General features: G+C 38.9%; 1 protein-coding gene across 3 annotated transcripts in view; it reads left to right on the top strand.

The window, feature by feature from the left end:
• EDIL3 (EGF like repeats and discoidin domains 3) overlaps nt 1-23,170 on the top strand; it is a 425,344-nt gene that overhangs the window by 289,367 nt on the left and 112,807 nt on the right. For all 3 annotated transcript variants that reach the window (XM_060201139.1, XM_060201136.1, XM_060201137.1), the window contains 2 exons: nt 13,699-13,854; nt 17,578-17,722. In XM_060201139.1, the coding sequence (XP_060057122.1) occupies nt 13,699-13,854; nt 17,578-17,722 (301 nt within the window). The remainder of the gene's footprint in view (nt 1-13,698; nt 13,855-17,577; nt 17,723-23,170) is intronic.

The following is a 23,170-nucleotide window of genomic DNA, read 5'->3' as shown; positions in this document are numbered from 1 at the left end:
ATTGAAATTGATAAAACATTGAAAATGTTTATGTAGATACGTTGGGTTGGTCCGGGAAGTTGTGCAGTAGGTAAAGCATTAGATTCTCACCCATGAGATCCTGAGTTCAATCCCCAGCAGCACAAATACCATAGTGATGTCTGGTTCTTTCTCTCCTATCTTTCTCAAGAATAAATAGATAAGTTCTTTTAAAAAAATGTTAGGGTATTTGGGAGGTAAAAAAAAAAAAATCTCACTGGTGTCTGAAATATAGTAGTGTGTTAGGACACAGACATGCCATATTGATGAACTATTATCTCTCTCTTCCCTTCCCCTCATTATAAAGTTAAATAAGCAGTTGGCCTTTGAACAAAACCCCTCTTCTGTTTAATTCAGTGAACAAGTGACTCTCAGACATAGCTTTGGGAAGTGTGGAAATTCTTTTTTTTTTTCTTCTTTAAGGTTCAGCCACATAGACCTTCTTGAATCATACTTCTCTTTGCTTTTTATTCAGGGTTAGAAAAATCACCTGTCAGGGAGTTAAGTGCAGGTGGCAGGAAGTGCAAGGACCAGCATGGCCAGCTTAAAGAACCTGGTTCAAGTCCAGGGCTCCCCACCTTCAGGGGCATCGCTTCATAGTTGGTGAAGGAGGTCTGCAGGTATCTATCTTTCTCTCCCCCTCAGTCTTCCCTTCCTCTCTCCACTTCTCTCTGTCCTATCTAACAATGACAACATCAATAACAACAACAACTACAACAACAATAAAAAACAACAAGGGCAACCAAAGGGAAAATAAATAAATAAATATAAAAAGAGAAAAATCACCTGTTTTCCATATTGATCTCAAATCCATTTAAGTTAATAAATTAATTTACTTATTTAGTATGTTCATTGAACCTTTCTCATGTGCCAGTTACTGTTTCAGATGCCACTTTCTCTAGAAACCTTCCGTAAACCCACCCCTTGTCCTAGACTACATAGATGTGCTTTTCCTAAATGTGTGCTTATAACTTCTAGTTTATTTCTGGATTAATACTTGTCACTGAAGTCATTGAAGACTACAGAAGAGCTTATTTTGCTCTGTAAACTCCATGAGGATTAGAGAACTGTCTGGAGCTTCACTTCTTGTTCTCATCTCTTTTGATACTGAACCTTTAATAAATAAGAACAAATATGCTATCATAAGTAATTCTTGCACTAGCCACAAAAAATAGAATGCTTTTATTTACTTAATAAGCATTTATTAAGTAAATGACTGACATAGAAATAAACTCCATGAACCTGTTCTCAGGGTTTTTAAACCTAATACAAGTGAAACGCTGAGAGACTTCTCTGGACACTACGGCAGAGGACAGTGCACTGGTATTCTCCACCTCTTTTTGGCTTATCTCACTTCCCAAGTTGCTCTAAACCCTGTGGAAAACAGTCTAGAGACTTCTGAGAAGATTAGAAATGACCTGGCCCTGCAACTTTGATATTTTCTCTCTCCTGAGGGTATATCCAAAGAAGTCAATAAAACTATCTGAAGAGACCTATGTACATCTATGTTCCTAACATCACATTTTATAATGACCCAGAATTGGAAGAAACCTACATGTCCCATGACAGATTTAGTTAGAATAGTGTTGTTGGATATATAATATAATACTACTCATCTGTTAAAATATGATGATGTCACATCCTTTGACTCACCATGGATGAAACTGGAAGGAATCATGTTAAGTCAGGTGTTTGGGTTTTTTTTGTTTGTTTGTTTTTATTGCCTAAGGTTTCATTTTTTTATTATTCCTATTTCCCTACTGTTAGCATTGGCTTTACTTTGACCTGCTTAATCATGCTTAAATGAGGTTAAGAATAGTATTCAGTGGTCCTCTCCTGCAGGAGAAAGCTTCACAAGTGGTAGAGCAGGGCTGCAGGTGTCTCTGTGTCTCTCTCCCTCTCAGTCTCTCCCTCTTCTCTCAATTTCTCTGTTTCTATCCAATAACAAACAAACAAACAAATTTTTTAAAAGCATAGTATTTGTGAATAGGAAAAATATTCGAACTTTTGTAATGATTTAACACAGCATATACATATGTTTATTTTTAATGCTGAAACCTATATAGTGTTTTAAAGAAAAATATTCTAAACTCAAACCACAGCAAGCTATGGAATTTATCTACAACTCTTTTCTTATCTAAATTTCCCACTTGATGTCAAATAACAAGAAGGAGGGAAGAAAAAAAGCTTCATTCACAAGCTGAAGTTTATTGGTTGGGGGACATAGACAGGCCGCAATTTATAAAACATACTTCCATGCTTGACGTTTGAATGTTCCAGGTTTGATCCCCAGCATGACCTTAAACCAGAGCTGAACAATACTCCGGTTAAAAAAAAAAAAGTTGAAATTGTATCAGTACAAATTGATTGCTTTCAAATTTCAAGTGAATATCTATATTCAAATACTTTCAGGTGATATTTAAAACAATAGTAAAATACAACCACCTTTGTCTTCACTAAATATTAGTATATAAATTCTCCTCCTCCTCTTTCTCCTCTTTCTCCTCCTCTTCCTCCTCCTCCTCCTCTTCTCTTCTTCCTCCTCCTCCTCCTCTTCCTCCTCCTCCGCTTTCTCCTCTTTCTCCTCCTCTTCCTCCTCCTCCTCCTCTTTCTCCTCTTCCTCCTCCTCCTCTTCCTCCTCCTCTTCCTCCTCCTCCTCCTCTTTCTCCTCCTCTTTCTCCTCCTCATCCTCCTCCTCATCCTCCTCTTCCTCCTCCTCTTCCTCCTCTTCCTCCTCCTCCTCTTCCTCCTCCTCCTCCTCTTTCTCCTCTTCCTCCTCCTCCTCTTTCTCCTCCTCCTCCTCCTCTTCCTCCTCCTCCTCCTCTTTCTCCTCCTTCTCTTTCTCCTCCTCCTCCTCCTCTTTCTCCTCCTCCTCTTTCTCCTCCTCCTCCTCTTCCTCCTCCTCCTCCTCTTTCTCCCCTTCCTCCTCCTCCTCCTCTTCCTCCTCCTCCTCCTCCCGTTCCTCCTCCTCCTCCTCTTCCTCCTCCTCCTCCTCTTTCTCCTCTTCCTCCTCCTCCTCCTCTTTCTCCTCCTCCTCTTCCTCCTCCTCTTCCTCCTCCTCCTCCTCTTCCTCCTCCTCCTCCTTCGTCTTCTTCAAGAGTACTGCTCAGATCTGGTTTATGGTGGGGTGGGGTGGGGGGTACTGAGCCTGAGACTTTGTAACCTCTTGCATGAGAGTCTCTTTCTATAGCCATCATACTATCTACCCTAGCCCTGTAGGTAAGTTCTAAGGGCTCAGACTACTAGCTCACTGAGTAGATTTTGTGGCCCAATGTTGAGCATCAACACATGTTGGGTAGTATAGTACCAGGGTTAGATCCTGTGCTGTGGCTCTCTCCCTCTCTCTGTCTCCCTTTCTCTTTAGTGATTGAACAAGCGACTTGGGGTGATGTAATTGTGTGCATGTGAGGCATCAGCTTTGCAAAAGTAAATACATTTGTTAAGACGAAAGTATCATGAGTGATTAGAACTTCCAGTTTTCTGGTGCTCTAATTTTATCTAAGTACATATTCCCTTTCTTTTGTTTGTTTATTTATTTATTTACCAGAGCACTACTCAGTTCTGGAATATAGTGATGCAGGCTATTGAACCTGGAATTTTAAAGCCTCAGGCGTGAGGATCTCTTTGCATAACTATTAGGCCATCAACCCCACCCCCATGCACCATATTCTTTTTTTTTTCTTTTATTGGGGGATTAATATTTTACATTCGACAGTAAATACAATAGTTTGTACATGCATAACATTTCTCAGTTTTCCACATAACAATACAACCCCCACTAGGTCCTCTATCAGCCTTTTCCAGGACCTGTACTCTCCCCCCCACCCCCACCCCAGAGTCTTTTACTTTGGTGCAATACACCAACTACAGTCCAGGTTCTGCTTGGTGTTTTCCCTTCTGATCTTGTTTTTCAACTTCTGCCTATTCATCTTTCTGTTTCTGACTTATTTCACCTAACTTCTTTTTATAATAGTACTACAATGACTTTTTTAATTCAGTAGTAGAACGTGCTCTGATGTTCAAGTGAAAGAGAACTGAAAGATGGTTTTAATCTTCCCCTGTGACATTGATTTTTCTTTGGCTTACCTGTGAATTTGTGGACATCTAATATGTAGTATCAGCAAATTTTTCAAGTAATAATTTTACCAATATTAGTGATTTAATATGTATCAACCTCATTCTGTTTAGAAGATTCTTTTATTATTCTACTTGATGCTTTTATTACTTACATACTAATCAATAATCTTCATCATTAAAAAATCAAAACTCGTACTACAGAGAGCTCTATGAATGAGTACTAATAGTCCATTGAAGCAAATTGCCTGCTTGTGCAAACTATGACATTTATTTGTTTATTAATAAATATGAGGTATTTCCACTGCTGTTGTTTTATAAATTTTGTGCAGACATTACTTCAATGTAATATACTTTGAAGCTTCCAAACTGCCACGTTGTGTAGCAACTCACAAATCACTGTCTGTGTATGTGTGTGTCTCAATAATCACTAATAATGCCTATTCTATATTTGATTGTAGCATGATTTTTCTAAGATCAATTCTGAGTCATGCATTCATTTTTTCTTCCAAATGTCAGTTTAATTAAACAGTGAGACCATTGGCTTTAGAGGATTTCAGGCTTTATAAGCAAACCAAAACACATAAGCTCGTGAATGCTGAGAAATTGAAACTTAATGACTAGCCACAACCAGACAAGTAATCTTTCCCAACTAGTGCAGCAGCAGCAGCCGTAGAAGCTCTGGGTAATCAAACAATAGGCCCTTGATTTACTTCCACCTCTTTATAAAAAAGTCTCTTCGCAGGTCCCTGACAGACGTATTTCAGGGCTTTGTGATGCACACTTTCCAGGTTTGAGTCTGGCCCGTGCCAAATTGAAGGAAATTTTGGCGCTGTGGTCTTTCACACACTCTCTTTACTTCTCTGTCTATTAAAAAAAATTTTTTTTAAAAAGTCATTTTCCATCCCTGTAAGGTAGGAGACTGCTCAATACTTGGTTTGGCAGCATCAGATTTAAACTCATTTCATTCAAACTCAAGACTCTGTTTAGCTTTTACTGATTTCCAATTGGCAGATACTTCCTAGAGTTTCTCAGAAAAATGGATCCTCTTCCACTGTCCAGGCAGCAGCAGAGAAATCATCATTCTGATGTGAACAAATAGTATTTATTAGAGAATAGGGACCCAAGAAGCAGGTTCACAAATCAGGGCTACAAGGTAGTTTGAAAAGGTCAAGCGGTAGAGTGGCCTAGGATTTTGATCATTTATTTGAAACTTACAGGTGGATTGACAGAAGTCTGAAGGCAAAAGGCCTGGAGTATGTTTAATACTTGACACGTGGATTTTCTTGTTTCTTTCCTGGTCATTCATAAGGAAAAAACAAGATGTTGCTCTTGGTTCATAGTCATCAATTAAAAGATATTGATGTTCTTTCCTAGTTACTAACAGGGAGCGGAGTCAGGCTGCTGAGTCAGGCTGTGTACTTTTCACTTAGAAATTCCCACATAGTTCATTAGAGACAAGATGGAGTTGGTTTGACTCAGAATAGGTGAAAGAGAGGAGGGGTGTGGAGGGGGATAGCAATGAGAATGGCAACAACAAATGGAACAAGGACATCATAAATTCAGTGCTTTTTTTCCCATAAAAATATTTGTAAATTAGTGCCTTTTTTCATTTAAAAAAATAGCTAGCTCCTTTTGTTTTCTATGCCTATATTATGTTTGAATTTATCCTTTTTGTAGTCTTACCAGCTGGCATTCAAATCTATATTTGAACACAGTACTTAAATATAGCACCACTTCTGGTTACAGGCTTAACGTAGAGAAAAACAATTCGCTGTTCATAAAGCTACTCTTACCACTAATTGCTTATTAAACACTAGCCTTTGCCAAAATAATTTAAACTATGATTTTTATAACACATATATTCAAAATGCTTACTGTATTGTATACTAAAGACCGAGTTTCAAAAACTATATATATAGATATATGTATATGTATATTTAATGAAACCATTACACTCAGTGGGTATTCTTAAGTCATTGTCTTTCAGGTTATAAGAGTGAGAAGGATGAATGATCACCTTCCTCCCTTAGGATGTCACTTGTGAGCAGTTGATGTGAGGTTGAACTTTCGGCAGTTTCATGCAGTTGGTATCCCCCCCCTCCTTCTTTTCTCCTCAGTTTTGCTTATATAAAGGAACATGATGTAGTAGAGTTGACGTGGAAACTTTCATTCCACATGCCCTGTGTTTATTTAGTCAAGTGAATTGTGGGACAATGCAAGATATTATGTTGTATAGGCACGTTTATAGACTTTCATAAATGGTACAGTGTATATTTCATTTTGCGCTTTATTTTTTTCACACACTTGGCTTTTTTGATAGCTCTGTATAAATTCAATTCACATGCCTGACCCTTAGAGAATATTCCCATGCGTATGCATGAGTGCTCATATATTTCCTGTTTTATATCTCGATTCCTCTAGGGATATTCCCATAGCTTACTTTTCTTTCATAACATACAATTCTACTTAAAGCATTGTATACACATTCGCTGAACTCATATAACAGGGTTGTTTTTTTTTCAGGGAATAATCCCTAGAATTGAATTGCTTAATTTTACTGAGATTATAGTAACTATCTCCACTTACACTCTTAAAAGCAGAGCATCACTTCAACAATATTTGTTATTTATTTATTTATTTATTTATTTTGGCCTCCAGGGTTATTTCTGGGGCTCCGTGCACTCTGAATCCACTGCTCCTGGCAGCCACTTTTTCCATTTTATTGGATAAGATAGAGAGAAATTGAGAGAGGAGGGAGTGATGGGGAGGAAAGAGAAGAGATACACCTGCAGACCTGCTTCACATCTATGAAGTTTCACCATCCAGGTGGGGAGCAGGGCTTATTCTCATGCTGTTCACTGTGCTCACTATTATGTGGACTCAACCAGGTGTGCAACAGCCCAGCCCCAATGCTCTATGTCATCTATATTATTTGACGCTGATGGCTGTAAATTATATACCGTTGTTTAAAATCCATTTATTATTTTGTTTAATTACCTTTTAACATTCTTTGTTCCTTAAAACAAACAAAGTAACAACAGCAAAAAGAACCCTATTCAGGGAGTCAAGGCAGTAGCTCAGCGGGTTAAGCACAGGTGGCGCAAAGCTCAAGGACCAGCATAAGGATCCCGGCTCCCCACCTGCAGGGGGAGTCGCTTCACAGGCGGCGAAGCAGGTGTGCAGGTGTCTATCTCTCTCCCTCTCTGTCTTCCCCTCCTCTCTCTATTTCTGTCTGCCCTATCCAACAACAACAACAACAACAATAATAACTACAACAATAAAACAACAAGGGCAACAAAAGGGAATAAATACATAAATAAGTATTTTTTTAAAAAGAACACTATTCAGCTTATTTATGTCGGTGTTCCTTGTTTTACCGCCTTAGACTAGTGACTTAGAATGAAGAGGAGGAAATATTCAGGCCTGTGAGTGACGACACACTCTCCAACTTGACCAACATTTCACCTCTGCTAGCATATTGGAACACTGAATCAATCAAGAATGACTTAGGCAAGCAAAGTGAGATTCAGAAAAGGTCTATCTTGAAAGCTATTCCCAGTGCATTTTATCAGGAAACCTTAAGTTTCTTCTCCACATATTCTAGACATATAAACATGCTCTCAGGTCTCAAGAGTTCCATCTTATTTTGTTGTCTTAGAGTTTGTTAAATACCAGAGTCTTTCCAGTAGCTTTCTAAAACATCTCCAATGCTGAATTCAGGGGGGAGGAACAAAGGTCTTTTTCCATTACAATCTTTAAGACATATTAATGCTCACTAAAGTGATGGTTAGATTCACACACACACACACGCACACACGCACACGCACATCGTGCATGCATATATGCACACACAGAGAGAGAAAGAGAGGGACCTTAAATATTTTATTTGTGTAGAGTTTTCAAAGTTTATTGCCCTGTTAGTTGTGCTTATTTGCTCTTTTCAATGCAATGCACCTCTCTAAATTCAAATATTCTTCTTACATTAGGTGTTTAAGAATTAAAAATAAACAACAAAAAAGATATATTCCTCTTTATTTAAGTAGCAACAAAATCTAAAATTCAACCCCAAAAGAAAACATTCTTTTTTTTTTTTTAGATATCAAGTGCTATGCAGTTTCCATGTACTGTATCATAATTCCCATGTGTAATACTTCTAGGAAAATCCCCTTTACAAGGGAAGAAACTAAATTTAAGAAAGCTTAGACAAAATAGCCAAGACTTTACTGATGGGAAATGATTAGTCACAGATGAAACCTACTAGTGCATTTCTGCCGTCTGCCTGGCCTTTCCACAGGTTCTTGTCTTTCATGATATGGATTATACTCTTAGCATGTATATCCATGCAGTGGACATATTTTGCTCAAAACACCTTAGAATGTTCTATTGTTTGTAAGGTTAAGCAGCTTATCTAGCACTAGTGTAACAAAATTCCTTTTTGAAACCAGGTACATAAATAAAAAACATTTTATTGCTAGGGGCCTGGCGGTGCTACACCTGGTTGAGTGCTCATATTAGAGAGCACAAGGACCCCAAGTTCAAGGCCCTGGTACCTACCTGCAGGGGAGAAGCTTTGCAAGTGGTGAAGCATGGCTGTAGGTGTCTCTCTCACTTCCCCTCTCTCTCTCCCTCTCCCCAACTCTCTTTCTCTCTTCTTCCACGCCCACAAATTTCTGGTTATCTCTATCCAATATAAATAAATAAAGATAATCATTTTTTAAAAAAAACATATTATTGCTTATCTAAACTTTTTTTTTTTTGCGTCTAGGGCTACTGCTGGGGGCTCAGTGCCTGCACTACAATCCACTGCTCCACTGACCCTTTTTTTTTCCATTGTTGTTATTGTTGCTCTTATTGGATAGGACAGAGAGAAATTGAGAGAGGTGAGGAAGACAGAGAGGGGAGAGAAAGATAGACACCTGCAGACCTACTTCACCACTTAAGAAGAGACACCCCCCCCCCCCGCAGGTGGGGATCCAGGGGTTCCAACCAGGATCCTTGTGCTTAACTGGCACATACCACCCAGCTCCCAACATCTTTCATTTATAGTGAATAATCGGGGAATGCTGATCTAACCCACAGACGCTTAGGGATCTGGGGTGATTCATACAGGTACAGTAAGCATAGGATAAAACAGAAAACTTTTTTTGGCAAATGTTATTTCACAAGCTCATGAAATAATGTTGAGGTGGCATAAAAGGGGTTGACTTGTATGCATCACCTTGTGTGGAAATACTTCTGCAATCTTTCTATAGTCCAGGTTTTGCTTACCGCTTACAAGATTATAGACTGCTGGTGTGACCACGGTTGAATCTTGGCCCCTTTATACTGAACTCCAAAATGTAAAACCTAGTGTCAATAATTCCAGAACCTATATTCTACCATCGATTATGTGTTTATTCCTTATTTAGCAAATGCAGCACTGATACTTAAACTGAAAATACCTATGAAACATAGTTGCAATCGAGTTGATTTTTGTTTTACTAACTGAAACACTAGCTTTCAAAGCTATATATTCAGAGCTTGAAAATATTAAAACAGAGAAGAAATCGTGAAACAATTTCTAGTGATTTAGAGACATGTACTTGGATTCCTTTTTTTTTTTTTTGGATTTTGATTGTTATACTTCTGCAATTTAAGCTCTAGAAAATTAGCCTACAGCTCATCTGCCAAAAGTCTAACAGAGATAATTTGGCCATCTACACAAGGTATTAACAAGATAATTGAAACAAGATAAAAAATAATTTAAAAAGGAGTGTTTTGAGTGTGGAGTGGAATTTGGCTTCCAAAATGGGATGAAACATAATTCAGTGTCCACTGCTTGTATTTTACATATTAAAAAAGCTTAAATTATGAGGCATTCCACATTAAAAAAAATTCCAAGCATAAGAGTCTTGTGACTCTTCCTTTTCTAAAATAATGTGCTACATTACCTAGTTTAAAAAAAAAAAGTGTATTCTTTGTTGGTTATCTAGGGGAGATTTGACTGGGAGACTCAGGGAAGTCGATGTTGCCATGTTAGTAAGCTTTCAAAAAGTCTTAAAGAGCATCAATTTCAGAAAGCCAGGAACCTATTTTAGCAAGTCACAATGGTTTTTGTTGGTCGGGTAGATAAACTTTAAGGGTTGTTCCTAATGCATATAAAATGTATGCATGTATAAATACAGTGACTCTACAGATGCTTGCTTCTTCATGCACATTACCTGGCATTGAAATGTTAACTTTCAGAGTTCCACTGGAGACTGAACAATCTCCATCAGTTGTGGTCCAAGAGGTGGCGCAGTGGATAAAACATTAAATTCTCAAGTACTAGGTTCTGCGTTCAATCCCACATGTACTAGAGTGATGTTTGGCTCTTTCTCTCTCTCCTCCTATCTTCCTAATTAATAAATGAATAACATATTTTTAAAAAAGAAAAGAAAAATCTCAACCACATGAATAGATTGGAAGTTTTTTTTTATTTTCTCTGGGAAATCATCTCTGAATGATTAATTCAGTATTACAATAGGAGGGCCAAAGAGATAGCTCAGTTTATTGGAGCTCCAAGCTGTGTGACTGAAGGGAAATTTGATGTTTTCCACTAGAAAGGTCAGTTTATTAAAAGGCAAGCATTGGTGGAAGAAACAAGTTTATGTGGGGTAGAAGTAGAACCCAAGAATTGACACTCAGGCACTAAATTAAAAAAAAAAAAAAGATCAACCTACTCTCGGATTTTAGTTCAGTATTTATGCAGTGTGGTGGGTCAGTGGCAAGAAGGGATCAAGTCACACTGTTACATGGTTCAGTAATTCACTTGACTCCCTGGCTGCTGACCTGAGTCTGGCCATTCAGAAATGATTCACGAGAACTTGGTAGTCTTATCCATTCAATAACCTAAGCTAATATCATTAAACACCAGAGCTTCCTGGCTGAAAACTTTTTTTTCACTTTTAAAAATATCTATTCATTCTACATGAGAGAGAGCTAGAGGGAGGGAGAGATACTTATATGAAGAAGCGAGAAGTGAAAGGAGAGAAAAGTCAGAGTATAACTCCAGATACATGTGGCACTGGGAACTGAACTCGGAGCCTCAGACATTGAGGTTCAATGCTTTACCAGTTGAGTTGTTTCCCTAGCCACGGCTTTAAAACTAGAGGTAACAACCTTAAGCAGTATCTTTCTGAATGGCAGCTACCTAGTATATCTTTCCCTAGTACTGGGAAACAAAATACATGGCAAATTCTACTTTTTTTTTTCAAATCATTTTATTGGCTTGGGGGTGGTGGTGGTGGTGGATAATGGTTTTCATTATAGTCCTTAATACCTGGGTACAGTTTCTTATCTCCTAGTAATATGTGTCTGACCACCATTCTCAGCTGCAACTTAAGTCCTTTTTCACTTGACCCTCAAAGCCCTCTGCACCTCTTCTGATCTGTTCTTCCCCCAGAGCCCTTTACTTTCCTATACATCACACCCAGTCCACATTTCTATACTTGTCTCTTGTAAATGGAACTTAAGAAACAAAATCTCAGGCAGACAGGTGGTAGCACAGCAGGTTAAGCGCAGGTGGTACAAAGCACAAGGACTGGTGTAAGGATCCCAGTTCAAGCCCCAGTTCCTCACCTGCAGGGGAGTCGCTTCAGAAGCGGTGAAGCAGGTCTGCAGGTGTCTATCTTTCCCTCCTCCTCTGTCTTCCCCTCCTCTCTCCATTTCTCTCTGTCCTATTCAACAACAATGACATCAATAATAACTACAACATGGGCAACAAAAGGGAAGAAATAAATAACAAATATAATTTTTTTTAAAAAAAGAAACAAAATCCGGGAGTCGGGCTGTAGCGCAGCGGGTTAAGCGCAGGTGGCGCAAAGCACAAGGACCGGCATAAGGATCCCGGTTCGAACCCCGGCTCCCCACCTGCAGGGGAGTCGCTTCACAGGCGGTGAAGCAGGTCTGCAGGTGTCTATCTTTCTCTCCCCCTCTCTGTCTTCCCCTCCTCTCTCCGTTTCTCTCTGTCCTATCCAACAATGACGACAACAACAATAATAACTACAACAATAAAACAACAAGGGCAACAAAAGGGAATAAATAAATAAAATAAAATATTAAAAAAAAAGAAAATAAAAAAAAGAAACAAAATCCCTCTCTTTTCCTTCAGGGGCGAGAAGGAAAGGGATACACTTAATTTGTGAAGAGCAAGATGGAGTCTGTAATGCTTGTTCACTAACACCTGCACCCAGAGGCTGCAGATTTAGTCCCTAACACTACCTTATGCCAGATCTGAGCAGAATGCTCTTGTCCTCTCTTCTTTCTCTCATGTTTTCTCTCTCTTTCTCTCAAAATCAATACATCTTCTAAAATAGTATGAGGTATTTTTATCTTTTTGTGCTTAATAATTGTTGGAGAAAGGAGCTCTGTAAGACTTTCTAAAGAAAACTGAAGAAGTATCTTTCTACTAGAGAGAAAAATCTTTCTACTTAGAAAACCTTTCTACTTAGAGAGAAAATCACTTTAAAATTGAATTGAGCAATTTCATTATTTGTCATATGTGGAGAAAATATTATCTTTCATTGTCGCATTTCATATAACTATTACATTGATTTGTAAGTTGAAAATGGAATGTAAAAAGTATTTGACAAAGATGTTACTATTTCAATAAGAGAAGACAGATTACTATTAGATAACATTTTCCATGATGGCGACTATTGCAGGACTGTATGGAATGGGGAGAAGATATGGACTGAAAATCCTAGACTCCACAAGTGTGTTCTGGAGCCCTGATTCCCCAGAGCCCTGCTCCACTAGGGAGAGAGAGAGGCAGGCTGGGATTATGGATCGATCTGTCAACGCCCATGTTCAGCGGGGAAGCAATTACAGAAGCCAGACCTTCCACCTTCTGCATCCCACAAATGACCTTGGGTCCATGCTCCCAGAGGGTTAAAGAATAGGAAAGCTATCAGGGGAGGGGATGGGATACGGAGTTTTGGTGGTGGGAATTGTGTGGAGTTATACTTCTCTTATCCTATGATTTTTGTTGATGTTTCCTTTTTTAAAATAAAAGTTAAAAAAAAATGCCTCACTATGTTGAAAAAGAAGGGGTAAATAACAATTTGGTGGAATGTCCTTTTCGAGCCATAGCAAAGACTACAGTGTAAAGATACTGGGTATCCTTCTGTTGTTTTTTTTTTTTTTTCCCTGTGTATCATCATTACTACCTTTACCTTTTCTTATTTTACTACTCCAAGTCACCATGGAGCTATTTATGTGTTATACAGAAATTTCTTAAATCCTGAAACATCTGGGATAAATTAACAGTTATGTTGACATTATGGTCTCACAACAATATCAAAGAGGTGTTTTGATAGGCCAATACTTCCCGATCTCCAGTTTACTGTGTTTGTCATCTCTTTATAACACCAAAATCAAATATTATCTATCTTTCTATGTTTGGAATCACACTGCACTTTTCAAAACTTGCTATTAATATCACATTATATAAAGCATATGCGATTATAGAAAAATATTTTGAAATTAAGTTTGATGTATATTTCTCAAGTCAATATTGTTTTTATGCAAAAAGGTAGGTTGCCATTGATTGTTTTTTTTGTTTCGTTTTGTTTTTCTCGTCAGATAAATTTACAAAGAAAAATGAGAGTTACCGGAGTGATCACCCAAGGAGCCAAACGAATTGGAAGTCCTGAGTATATAAAATCTTACAAAATTGCATACAGCAATGATGGGAAGACTTGGACATTGTATAAGGTGAAAGGAACCAATGAAGATATGGTAAGACTGGCTTCCCTAGTGCACATTTAACTGTCTCATAAGATTTTAGTTGATGTTTCTTCAAAACCCTTGCAAGACTTGCAGAGCACTGTTTATGACACGTAAGCTTTACTTTAATGATTTTTAAATTGAATTTCGTTTTCACTGCTTGGATAGATTAACACTCTTCATAATCTAACAGCTATGAATCAAACTAGTTTACTTTATTGAAAGAGATAGAAGAAACAGAAAGAGAAAGAGACAGAAAGACTAGAACACTGCTCAGCTCTGGCTTTCGATGGTTCTGGAAATTGAACCTGGGTCTTCAGAGAGTCAGGCATGAAAGTCTTTTCTGCATAACCCTTATGCTATCTTCCCAGTCCAAAACTTAACTTTTTTAAAAAATATTTTTTATTTTATTTATTTATTCCCTTTTGTTGCCCTTGTTTTTTTTTTTATTGTTGTAGTTATTGTTGTTGTCGTTGTTGGATAGGACAGAGAGAAATGGAGAGAGGAGGGGAAGACAGAGAGGAGGAGAGAAAGATAGATACCTGCAGACCTGCTTCACCGCCTGTGAAGGAACTCCCCTGCAGGTGGGGAGCCGGGGTTCGAACCGGGATCCTTATGCCTGTCTTTGTGCTTTGCACCACCTGCGCTTAACCCGCTGTGCTACAGCCCGACTCCCAAAACGTAATTTTTTTAAAGGAGTACTTCCTTAAAGGGAAATGCATTTTTCAAGAGGAAGTATCCAATGTCTCAGTTGTAGCTTTCTATATGTCTGATCTTAACATTTTTCTTAACATATTTTACAATGATCAGGACCATTGATTTCCCTACTTTAAAAAAAAGTAGTCATTAGATTAGACTCTGGTAAATGTTTGCATTATTTTTAGTTTGTTAAATAAAGTTCTGATTATCAAGTTATATAAAAAATTAATGGAATTTAGATAGTGCATTTTATCACATAAGTTTATTAAGAAATTGTCTGGGAGGTGGTGCAGTAGATCAAACATTGGACTCTCAAGCATGAAGTCCAGAATTCAAGCCCCATCAGCACATGTACCAGAGTGATGTCTGGTTCTTTCTCTCTCTCCTATCATTTCTTATGAATAAATAAATAAAACATTTAAATAATAACAAAATAAAATAAATGCTTTAAAAAAAGAAAAACTTTATTAAGAAATACAGTTTTTTAAATTTTTTATTTATAAAAAGGAAACATTGACTAAACCATAGGATAAGAGAGGTACAACTCCACACAATTCCCACCACCAGAACTCCATATCCTATCCCCTCCTTTGATAGCTTTCCTATTCTTTAACCCTCTGGGAGTATGGACCCAAGGTCATTTGTGGGATGCAGAAGGTGGAAGGTCTGGCTTCTGTAATTGCTTCCCTGCTGAACATGGGCTTTGACAGGTCAATCCATACTCCCAGCCTGTCTCTCTCTTTCCCTAGTGGGGAAGGGTTCTGGGGAAGCAGGGCTCTAGGACACGTTGGTGGGGTTGTCTGTGCAGGGAAGTCTGGTCAGCATCCTGCTAGCATCTGGAACTTGGTGGTTTAAAAGAGAGTTAATATACAAAGCCAAACAAATTCTTGACCAATCATGTACATAAAGGCTGGAATAGTGCAGATGAAGAGTTAAAGGGGTCTCTGTTTTGTAGATAGGTAGTAGGCATATTTTAGTTATATTCCAAAGGGCCTGTGTCTATACTAGTGTTTGTTGTTGTTGTTGTTTTTGCCTGAGCCTGAAATCTGATATGCAAGTGGGTCCTAATTATTGTCTGGGGAGATGATGTAGTGCAGTGGGTTAAGTGCATGTGGTGCAGAGCACAAGGACCGGCGTAAGGATCCTGGTTCAAGCCCCCGGCTCCCCACCTGCAGGCGAGTCACTTCAAATGCAGCCAACCAAGAAATACAGTTTTCAACAGAGAAATATAATTATATAAATAGAAAAAATTGTGGGTTCAAAAGACAGATCATGCTGTAGCATGTGTGTCTTACCCATGTGCTTAGGGTTCAAACCCCAGCACCATATGGGAGCAACACAGTACTGGGGGACGCTCTCAGGTGTGGTTTTCCTATCTATGGCTCTTTGCCTCTGTACCTTAAATGAACAGACTGAGAAAGTTAGCCTGATAGTGGTGAAGTGTCTGCATCTCAAGAAAAGATAAACAAAATGACTCTGGTAGGGAAATAATCTTAAGAAATCAATGTGTGTGTGTATGTGTGTGTGTGTGTGTGTGTGTGTGTGTGTGTGTGTGTGTGTGATTTAATAATGATCAACAAGATTGTAAGATAACAAGTTCCACACAGTTCCCACCACCAGAGTTCTATATCCCAAATTCCATATACCCTCCCCTCCATTGGAAGCTTCCTTATACTTTATGCCTCTGGGAGTTGGACCAAAGATCTTTAGAAGGTAAGAGTTCTGGCTTCTGAAATTGCTTTTCCACTGGACATGGGCAATGGCAGGTCTGTTTCTATCTTTCCCTAGTGGGGTAGGGCTATGGAGAAGTGAGGTTCCAGGACACATGTGAGGTCATGTGCTAGGAAAGTCATGATGAAATCATAGTAGCATCTGCAACTTGGTGGCTGAAAAGCAGTAAGATACAAAGGAATACAAATTGTTTAGTAAACAAGAACTCAAAGGTATGAATAAAGCAGATGAAATCAAGGATCTTCAGGTAAGAAGAAGCTAGGAAGTCCATTCCAGGCATTTTTTATTATTTTTATTATTATTATTATTATTATTATTTATAAAAAGGAAACACTGACAAAAACCATAGGATAAAAGAGGTACAACTCCACACAATTCCCACCACCAAAACTCCATATCCCATCCCCTCTCCCCTGATAGCTTTCCTGTTCCTTATCCCTCTGGGAGTATGGACCCAGGGTCATTGTGGGGTGCAGACGGTGGAAGGTCTGGCTTCTGTAATTGCTTCCCCGCTGAACATGGGCATTGACAGGTCGATCCATACTCCCAGCCTGCCTCTCTCTTTCCCTAGTGAGGCAGGGTTCTAGGGAATTGGAGCCCAACTTTTCTTCATTTGCCCTATTCCAGCCTTTAGGTTCATGATTAGTCAACAGTTTGTTTGGCTCTATATGTTAACTCTCTTTTCAACCACCAGATTCCAGATGCTACTATGGTGCCAACTAGACTTCCCTGGACAGACAACTCCAGGCATATTCCAAGGGGCCCATGATTTTGGTAATTTTGTCCTGAGCCTGATAGCTAACATGCAGGTGGACTAAATATATTATCTGGGAAGATGATGTCATAGCTGAGAATAGGGCCAGTAAAAGCACATATGTGACATTAGATTTTGTAGTCTGGAACCATTTGTAAAGACTGATTAAAGTCAAAAGGCAAAAATATAGCTATTCAGCAGTAAGAGGAATTGACTGACCCAGATTAAGTTGAGACATTTCAGGTGACCTTTACTCAAAACTGAAAGAGCATTCTCTCGCCTCTGAGGATGGGAATTTATAATCGACAGGACTATTACAACGGAGTATAGATTATACCATTGTCAATGTGATTTATAGATTTAATTAGAATTTTATTTATGAGTTTTATATTCACTGCTGATGGCAAGGTGTTTCCTAATGATTCAGACCATCAAATTATGTAATCCAGTCATTGAAGGAGCCTGTTGGATGAGGTGCTGGATCAATATATGGAAATAGACAAAGAAAGTTACAGCCAATAATTTTAATGCTCTATTATATCTCTAAACAGGTATTCCGTGGAAATGTTGATAACAACACACCCTATGCTAACTCTTTCACACCCCCCATGAAAGCTCAGTATGTTCGACTTTATCCTCAAGTTTGTCGAAGGCACTGCACTTTGAGAATGGAACTTCTTGGGTGTGAACTATCAGGTGAGTTTTCTTGCACTGTTCTAAAGAAAAATTGGGGCTGGGCAGTGGCTCACCTGATTAAGCGCACACATTACAGTGTGTAGGGATCTGGGTTCAAGCCCCTGATCCCACCTGCAGGAGGAGAACCTCAGGAGTGGTGAAGCAGGGCTGCAAGTCTCTCTCTCTCTCTCTCTCTGTCTGTCTGTCTCTCTTTCTGTCTCTCTCTCTCCACCTCTCCTTCCCTTCTCAATTTCTCTCTGTCTCTGCCCAATAATAAATGAATAAAATATATAAAAATAGAAAAAATCATATCTACTACTGACATGCAATTTTTCAACAACTGCAGCTATTCTTTTCTGCTACAAAAGGCATAAGGAATGCTTCCGAGAGAGAGAGAGAGAGAGAGAGAGAGAGAGAGAGTGCGTGTGTGTGTGGTGTGTATGGGATACATGTTTTAAATCATACTATAGAACAGAGTTAATAATGTAGAACAAACTGCATTTCTTTGAGTGATAAAAAGAGTACAACCAATTTCTCACTGAAAAGGGTCCAATTTCAGTGGCTTTTTTCGTTTTTGCTACTAAGTATGATTTGTGTTTTGTGACAAAAGTTCAGTACAAACCAGAATCTCCCTGAATGCACAAGTTATAGTTGCAGTCTTATTTTTGTTTATTTTCTGTGATCTTATTTTTGTTTATTTTCTGTAAGCACTAGGCTGGTTGGCTGGAGGGTTGGAGGGGTGTTTGAAACATGTAAATGTGTTACTCTTCCCAAGGGATAATGCTTCAGTTACAAGATTACTAGTGCAACTTCCTTTTTGATTTATTTTTATCTAGCAACCCTCTTATCAAGAGTACAAATAAACTTGAATACAAGCTGTTAAAGAACTGAGTTAAATAAGTTTTGTCTTTCAGGTACATTGGTACTAGGTATAAAGATGAAGACATTTGGGGGGAATCTCAGAGTGGTACAAGTTTGTAAAGTATAACTAGATTCTGAACCACAAAGAAAACTTATATCGACATTCCGCTGTTATATTTTAGAGGATTGTTCTTATTGTTCTTATATACCTTGCATCAACATTTCCAAAATTTCTTTTTTTTTTAGTTTTTTTATTATTTTATTTATTTATCTGTGAAAAAGAGAGGGTATGAGACAGAACTAGTTCTCTCTCATACCCTCTCTTTTTCACAGATAAATAAATCTTTAAAAGTATATTTTGCCTTTTATTTTTCTTTATTTTATTTTTAATTGCCTGTAGGGTTATTGCTAGGGCTTGATGCTGGCACTAAGAATCCACTGCTCCTGGGAGCCATTTTTTCCTTTTTAAAATTTCTATTTAATGTTATTTGACAGGACAGAGAGAAATTGAGAGGGAGTGAGAGACAGAGAGAGAGAGAAAGATAGACACTTGGGGGGGGGGGTAGATAACATCATCGTTATGCAAACAGACTCTCATGCCTGAGGCTCCATCAAGTCCCAGGTTCAATCCCCCGCACCAGCATAAGCCAGAGCTGAGCTGTGCTCTGGTTAAAAAAAAAAAAAAAAAAAGATACCTGAAGATCTGCTTAACTGCTCGTGAAGCCCCCCCATACCTCATAGGTGAGAGACAGGGACTTAAATCTGGATCCATGAGCATTGTACTATGTGCAGTTAAATAAATGTGCCTCCACCCAGCCCTCTGAAAATATACTTTGCATGTCTGTGAAGAAACTAAAAAAATCTTCATCTGCCTCACTTTTTAGCATAAACTTCAAATTCAAAATATGTCTACCAAATATATAATAAAATAATATTCAGTTAAAAAAAGGATACTTCTCTTTAAAGAGATGACTGAATCAAACACTTTTTATTTCAAGAAATTTTGTGTAGGTTAAAGTGTATATTTTACACTTGTTATTTGTTTTCGTTAAATTGATTTCTTATACTGAAAGGGAATTATTTTTTATGAAAATAGAAGTTACTGTTGAGAAACAACCAGTTAAATGATATTATTAATGATTGGTGTTATTTTTTTTTTCAAAGTCTGGAAATTTTCTTTTATTTTTTTTTCCTCTTTTGGGGGGGTAAAGCATTTTTTAAAAAATTTATTTATAAAAAGGAAAAACTGACAAAAATCATAGGATAAGAGGGGTACAACTCTACACAGTTCCCACCACCAGAACATCGTAGCCCATCCCCTCCCCCAATAGCTTTCCGATACTTGAGGGCTTGTTTGGAGGTTCTAGCAGGGGAGCACAGCTACTTCTATACCCTCGACCAAAGACCGGTCCATCTGTATTCAGGGAAGGCCTTCCTCTTTGACCTAGCGCACAGCTTAGGAAGGGATGCACATGGAGCCCTAAGGGAGGAAGGGGACACCCGCCTAGCCAGCCAGATCAGCCGAATCAACCCTGGAGATCAATGGGGTGACAATTGTCACAGCCAGATCGCCCTCACATCCAGCTTTCCTGTTCTTTAACCCTCTGGGAGTATGGACCCTGGGTCATTATGGGATGCAGAAGGTGGAAGATCTGGCTTCTCTAATTGCTTCCCCACTGAACATCGACATTGACAGGTCGATCCATACTCCCAGCCTGTCACTCTCTTTCCCTAGTAGGGGAGAGCTCTGGGGAAGTGGGGCTCCAGGACACATTAGTGGGGTCATAGGGTGTTATTTATTTATTTTTATTTTTTTACAAAATTATAAGATTTCAGGTTATAATTTCACACCTATAAGTGATGTATATAAGTAATCATACTTTCTCCAAAGTTCTCTGCCTTCCTCCTCCCTCCATAACTGCCATAATTCTTACAGAGTCTGAAAGACAGTCTTACTGGTTTTTTTGTTTGTTTTTTGCAGCAAGTAGATTGTTATTTAATAGAACCAGTTGCAGTAAAAAGAAATTATAGTGATTTGGCCAGATGATCAAGTCCACTATAAAGAATCATCTTTCCATATTGTTTGTGTCTTCTATGTAGCAACGTATGTGCAGTTTTGGTTCTAACAGTCATCATAACAACAATGTTTTTAGTGATCCAAGCCAACTTATTGACTATCGGTACATCTCAGCAGAATTATCGCAGTATAGTGTTTATACTACATGCTACTGTATCACCTCAGGCCAGTGTCATCCTGAAGTCATTCATCAGAAAGCAATCAAGAAGAAGCCACAGTATGATGAGGTTTACTGCAAGCCCTGTGGTTTTTAGTTGCTTAATATTACTTTTCCCATTTTTTTAGTCTTTTGATTCATGAGGGTTTGCCTCTCACACATGGCACAGTTACTTCTCTGAGGTATGAAGATATTTTACTTTCATTTGACAAGTGGTTACTCCTGACACCTTACAGGGTTTATTTTCTAAAAAAAAAAAAAAAAAGGACCCCACCTTATAAGTTCACATATTGATTTTCAGCCTGCATCCAGAGAACAGTATCTGCAAGAGAATGCTTTTAAAGGCCGGTATACTTCACTATGGACATAATAAATTTTGTTGTGAATGCTTATTTTGTTGAGGCCCTGTCCATGCTGATAAAAGAGTTAATTGATTTTTATGTATGAAATCATGTGAGAGAGAAGAGAAATTTGTGGAAGGAAACAATTTGGCAGAGAGGCTGACTCTAACACTGGGAAATAAACAGTAATATAAAGTATCCAAAACTATTTCCCACAATCCAGTGCCTCCTTGAGGTCAATAAAATGTTATAAGAGCTCTAAACCTCCTAGAAGATCAGCAGGTCTTCCATTCCCTGGCATTTAAAAAGAAAATCCGAATTTTCTGAAAAATACTATGAATACATTTAGAAGAGGAATATACATTTACTTATTCTTATAACAAGCTATTTAAATAGTTTAGAATAAGGACCACATAGCAGTGCTCAGAAGAAAGGTATCTTTTTCTATCCATGAATTCAGATATCTTATTACATCACAAAAGAAGAAAAACTATTACTTTTCTTTTTTCTCTATACCTCTCTGTGATCTAAGTAGTTTTTTCAAAGACTATAGTAACCAGGCAAGATGGGGATAGGGAATTGGCATGAGTAATAAGAGAACTTCACCCACTCAAGTAGGAAGTCCTGGAAGCTTCTTCATAGTCTGGGTGCCGGTAGCCAACCCCCTCCCGTCTCCCATCCTCCCATATCTCCAAACTCAGTGGCCAGTCACCTAACTCAAGTTGGACGTGCTAAGATCGACCCAGTCTGGAAAAGAGAAATTTCCCATGAGTGGTCATCCCACTTCTGTTTATCTTGTCCATCTCCAAAACTCTCTCCCTTTACACTGTCTGAACTGGAAGACGCTTTGAAGAGGGTTAAACCGGGAACGGCTGCTGGCTATGATAACATCACCCCAGAACTCATTCTTAACTTGGGCCCCGCGGCAAAGAAGTGGCTCACTACATTCCTGTCCCACATCTTGGAATCCGAATCTATGCCCAAAATTTGGCATCGTGCGAAGATAATAGCAGTTTTGAAACCAAAGAAACACCCAACACTGGCCGCCAGCTATAGACCAATTTCTCTCCTCTCCGTGTGTTACAAACTCCTGGAGAGGCTGCTTCTGTCACGTATTTCTCCTCTTACAGAGAAATTCCTATCACCCACCCAAGCTGGTTTCTGCCCAGGAAGATCTACCTGCGAACGAGCCCTGGCCCTCTCAACTTACATTGAAAATGGATTCCAGAAGAATTTAAAGATGGGTGCTGTCTTTGTTGATCTCAAAGCAGCCTATGACACGGTCTGGCACCGTGGTCTCCTAGTCAAGATCTCAAGATGCCTGCCTCCATGGGTGGCCAACACTATATCGTTTCTTCTCCAAAACAGAAGATTCCGGGTGCATCTGGGTGACAAGTCTAGCAGATGGAGACTTGTCTCAAGTGGCCTCCCCCAGGGCTCTGTTCTGGCTCCTACACTATTTAATATTTACATCAATGACCTCCCAGAAACTTCTTCAAGGAAGTTCATCTACGCTGATGACATCTGCTGTGCAACTCAGTCATCCAAGTTCGACATCCTCGAGGAAACACTCATGAAAGACATGTCTCTGATATCTGATTACTGTAAAAAATGGCGATTAATCCCTAGCACTGCAAAAATGGTATCATCTGTTTTCCATCTACACCAGGCCTCGGCCTCGCGTGAGCTTAATGTGCAGCTTGACGATACGAGAATCCGGCATGAAGCCCAGCCAGTCTATCTTGGCGTTACTCTCGATCGCACCCTGTCATTTCACGAACATCTCATAAAAACTGCAGCAAAGGTGGGTGCGAGGAATCACATCATTGCAAGACTGGCCAGCTCCTCATGGGGTGCGAGTGCTTCCACTCTACGATCATCATCTCTGGCATTATGCTATTCCACTGCAGAATACTGTGCCCCAGTATGTTTCCGTAGCCCCCATGTCCACTTGGTCGATTCCAAATTATATTCCTCCATGAGGATAATTTCTGGAACCATCCGTTCCACCCCGGTTCCATGGCTGCCAGTTC

The sequence above is a fragment of the Erinaceus europaeus genome, chromosome 11 (genome assembly GCF_950295315.1).
Source record: "Erinaceus europaeus chromosome 11, mEriEur2.1, whole genome shotgun sequence".
Lineage (NCBI taxonomy): Eukaryota > Metazoa > Chordata > Mammalia > Eulipotyphla > Erinaceidae > Erinaceus > Erinaceus europaeus.
The sequence above is the reverse complement of the archived record's forward strand: the minus strand, read 5'-3'. Positions and strand labels throughout refer to the sequence as shown.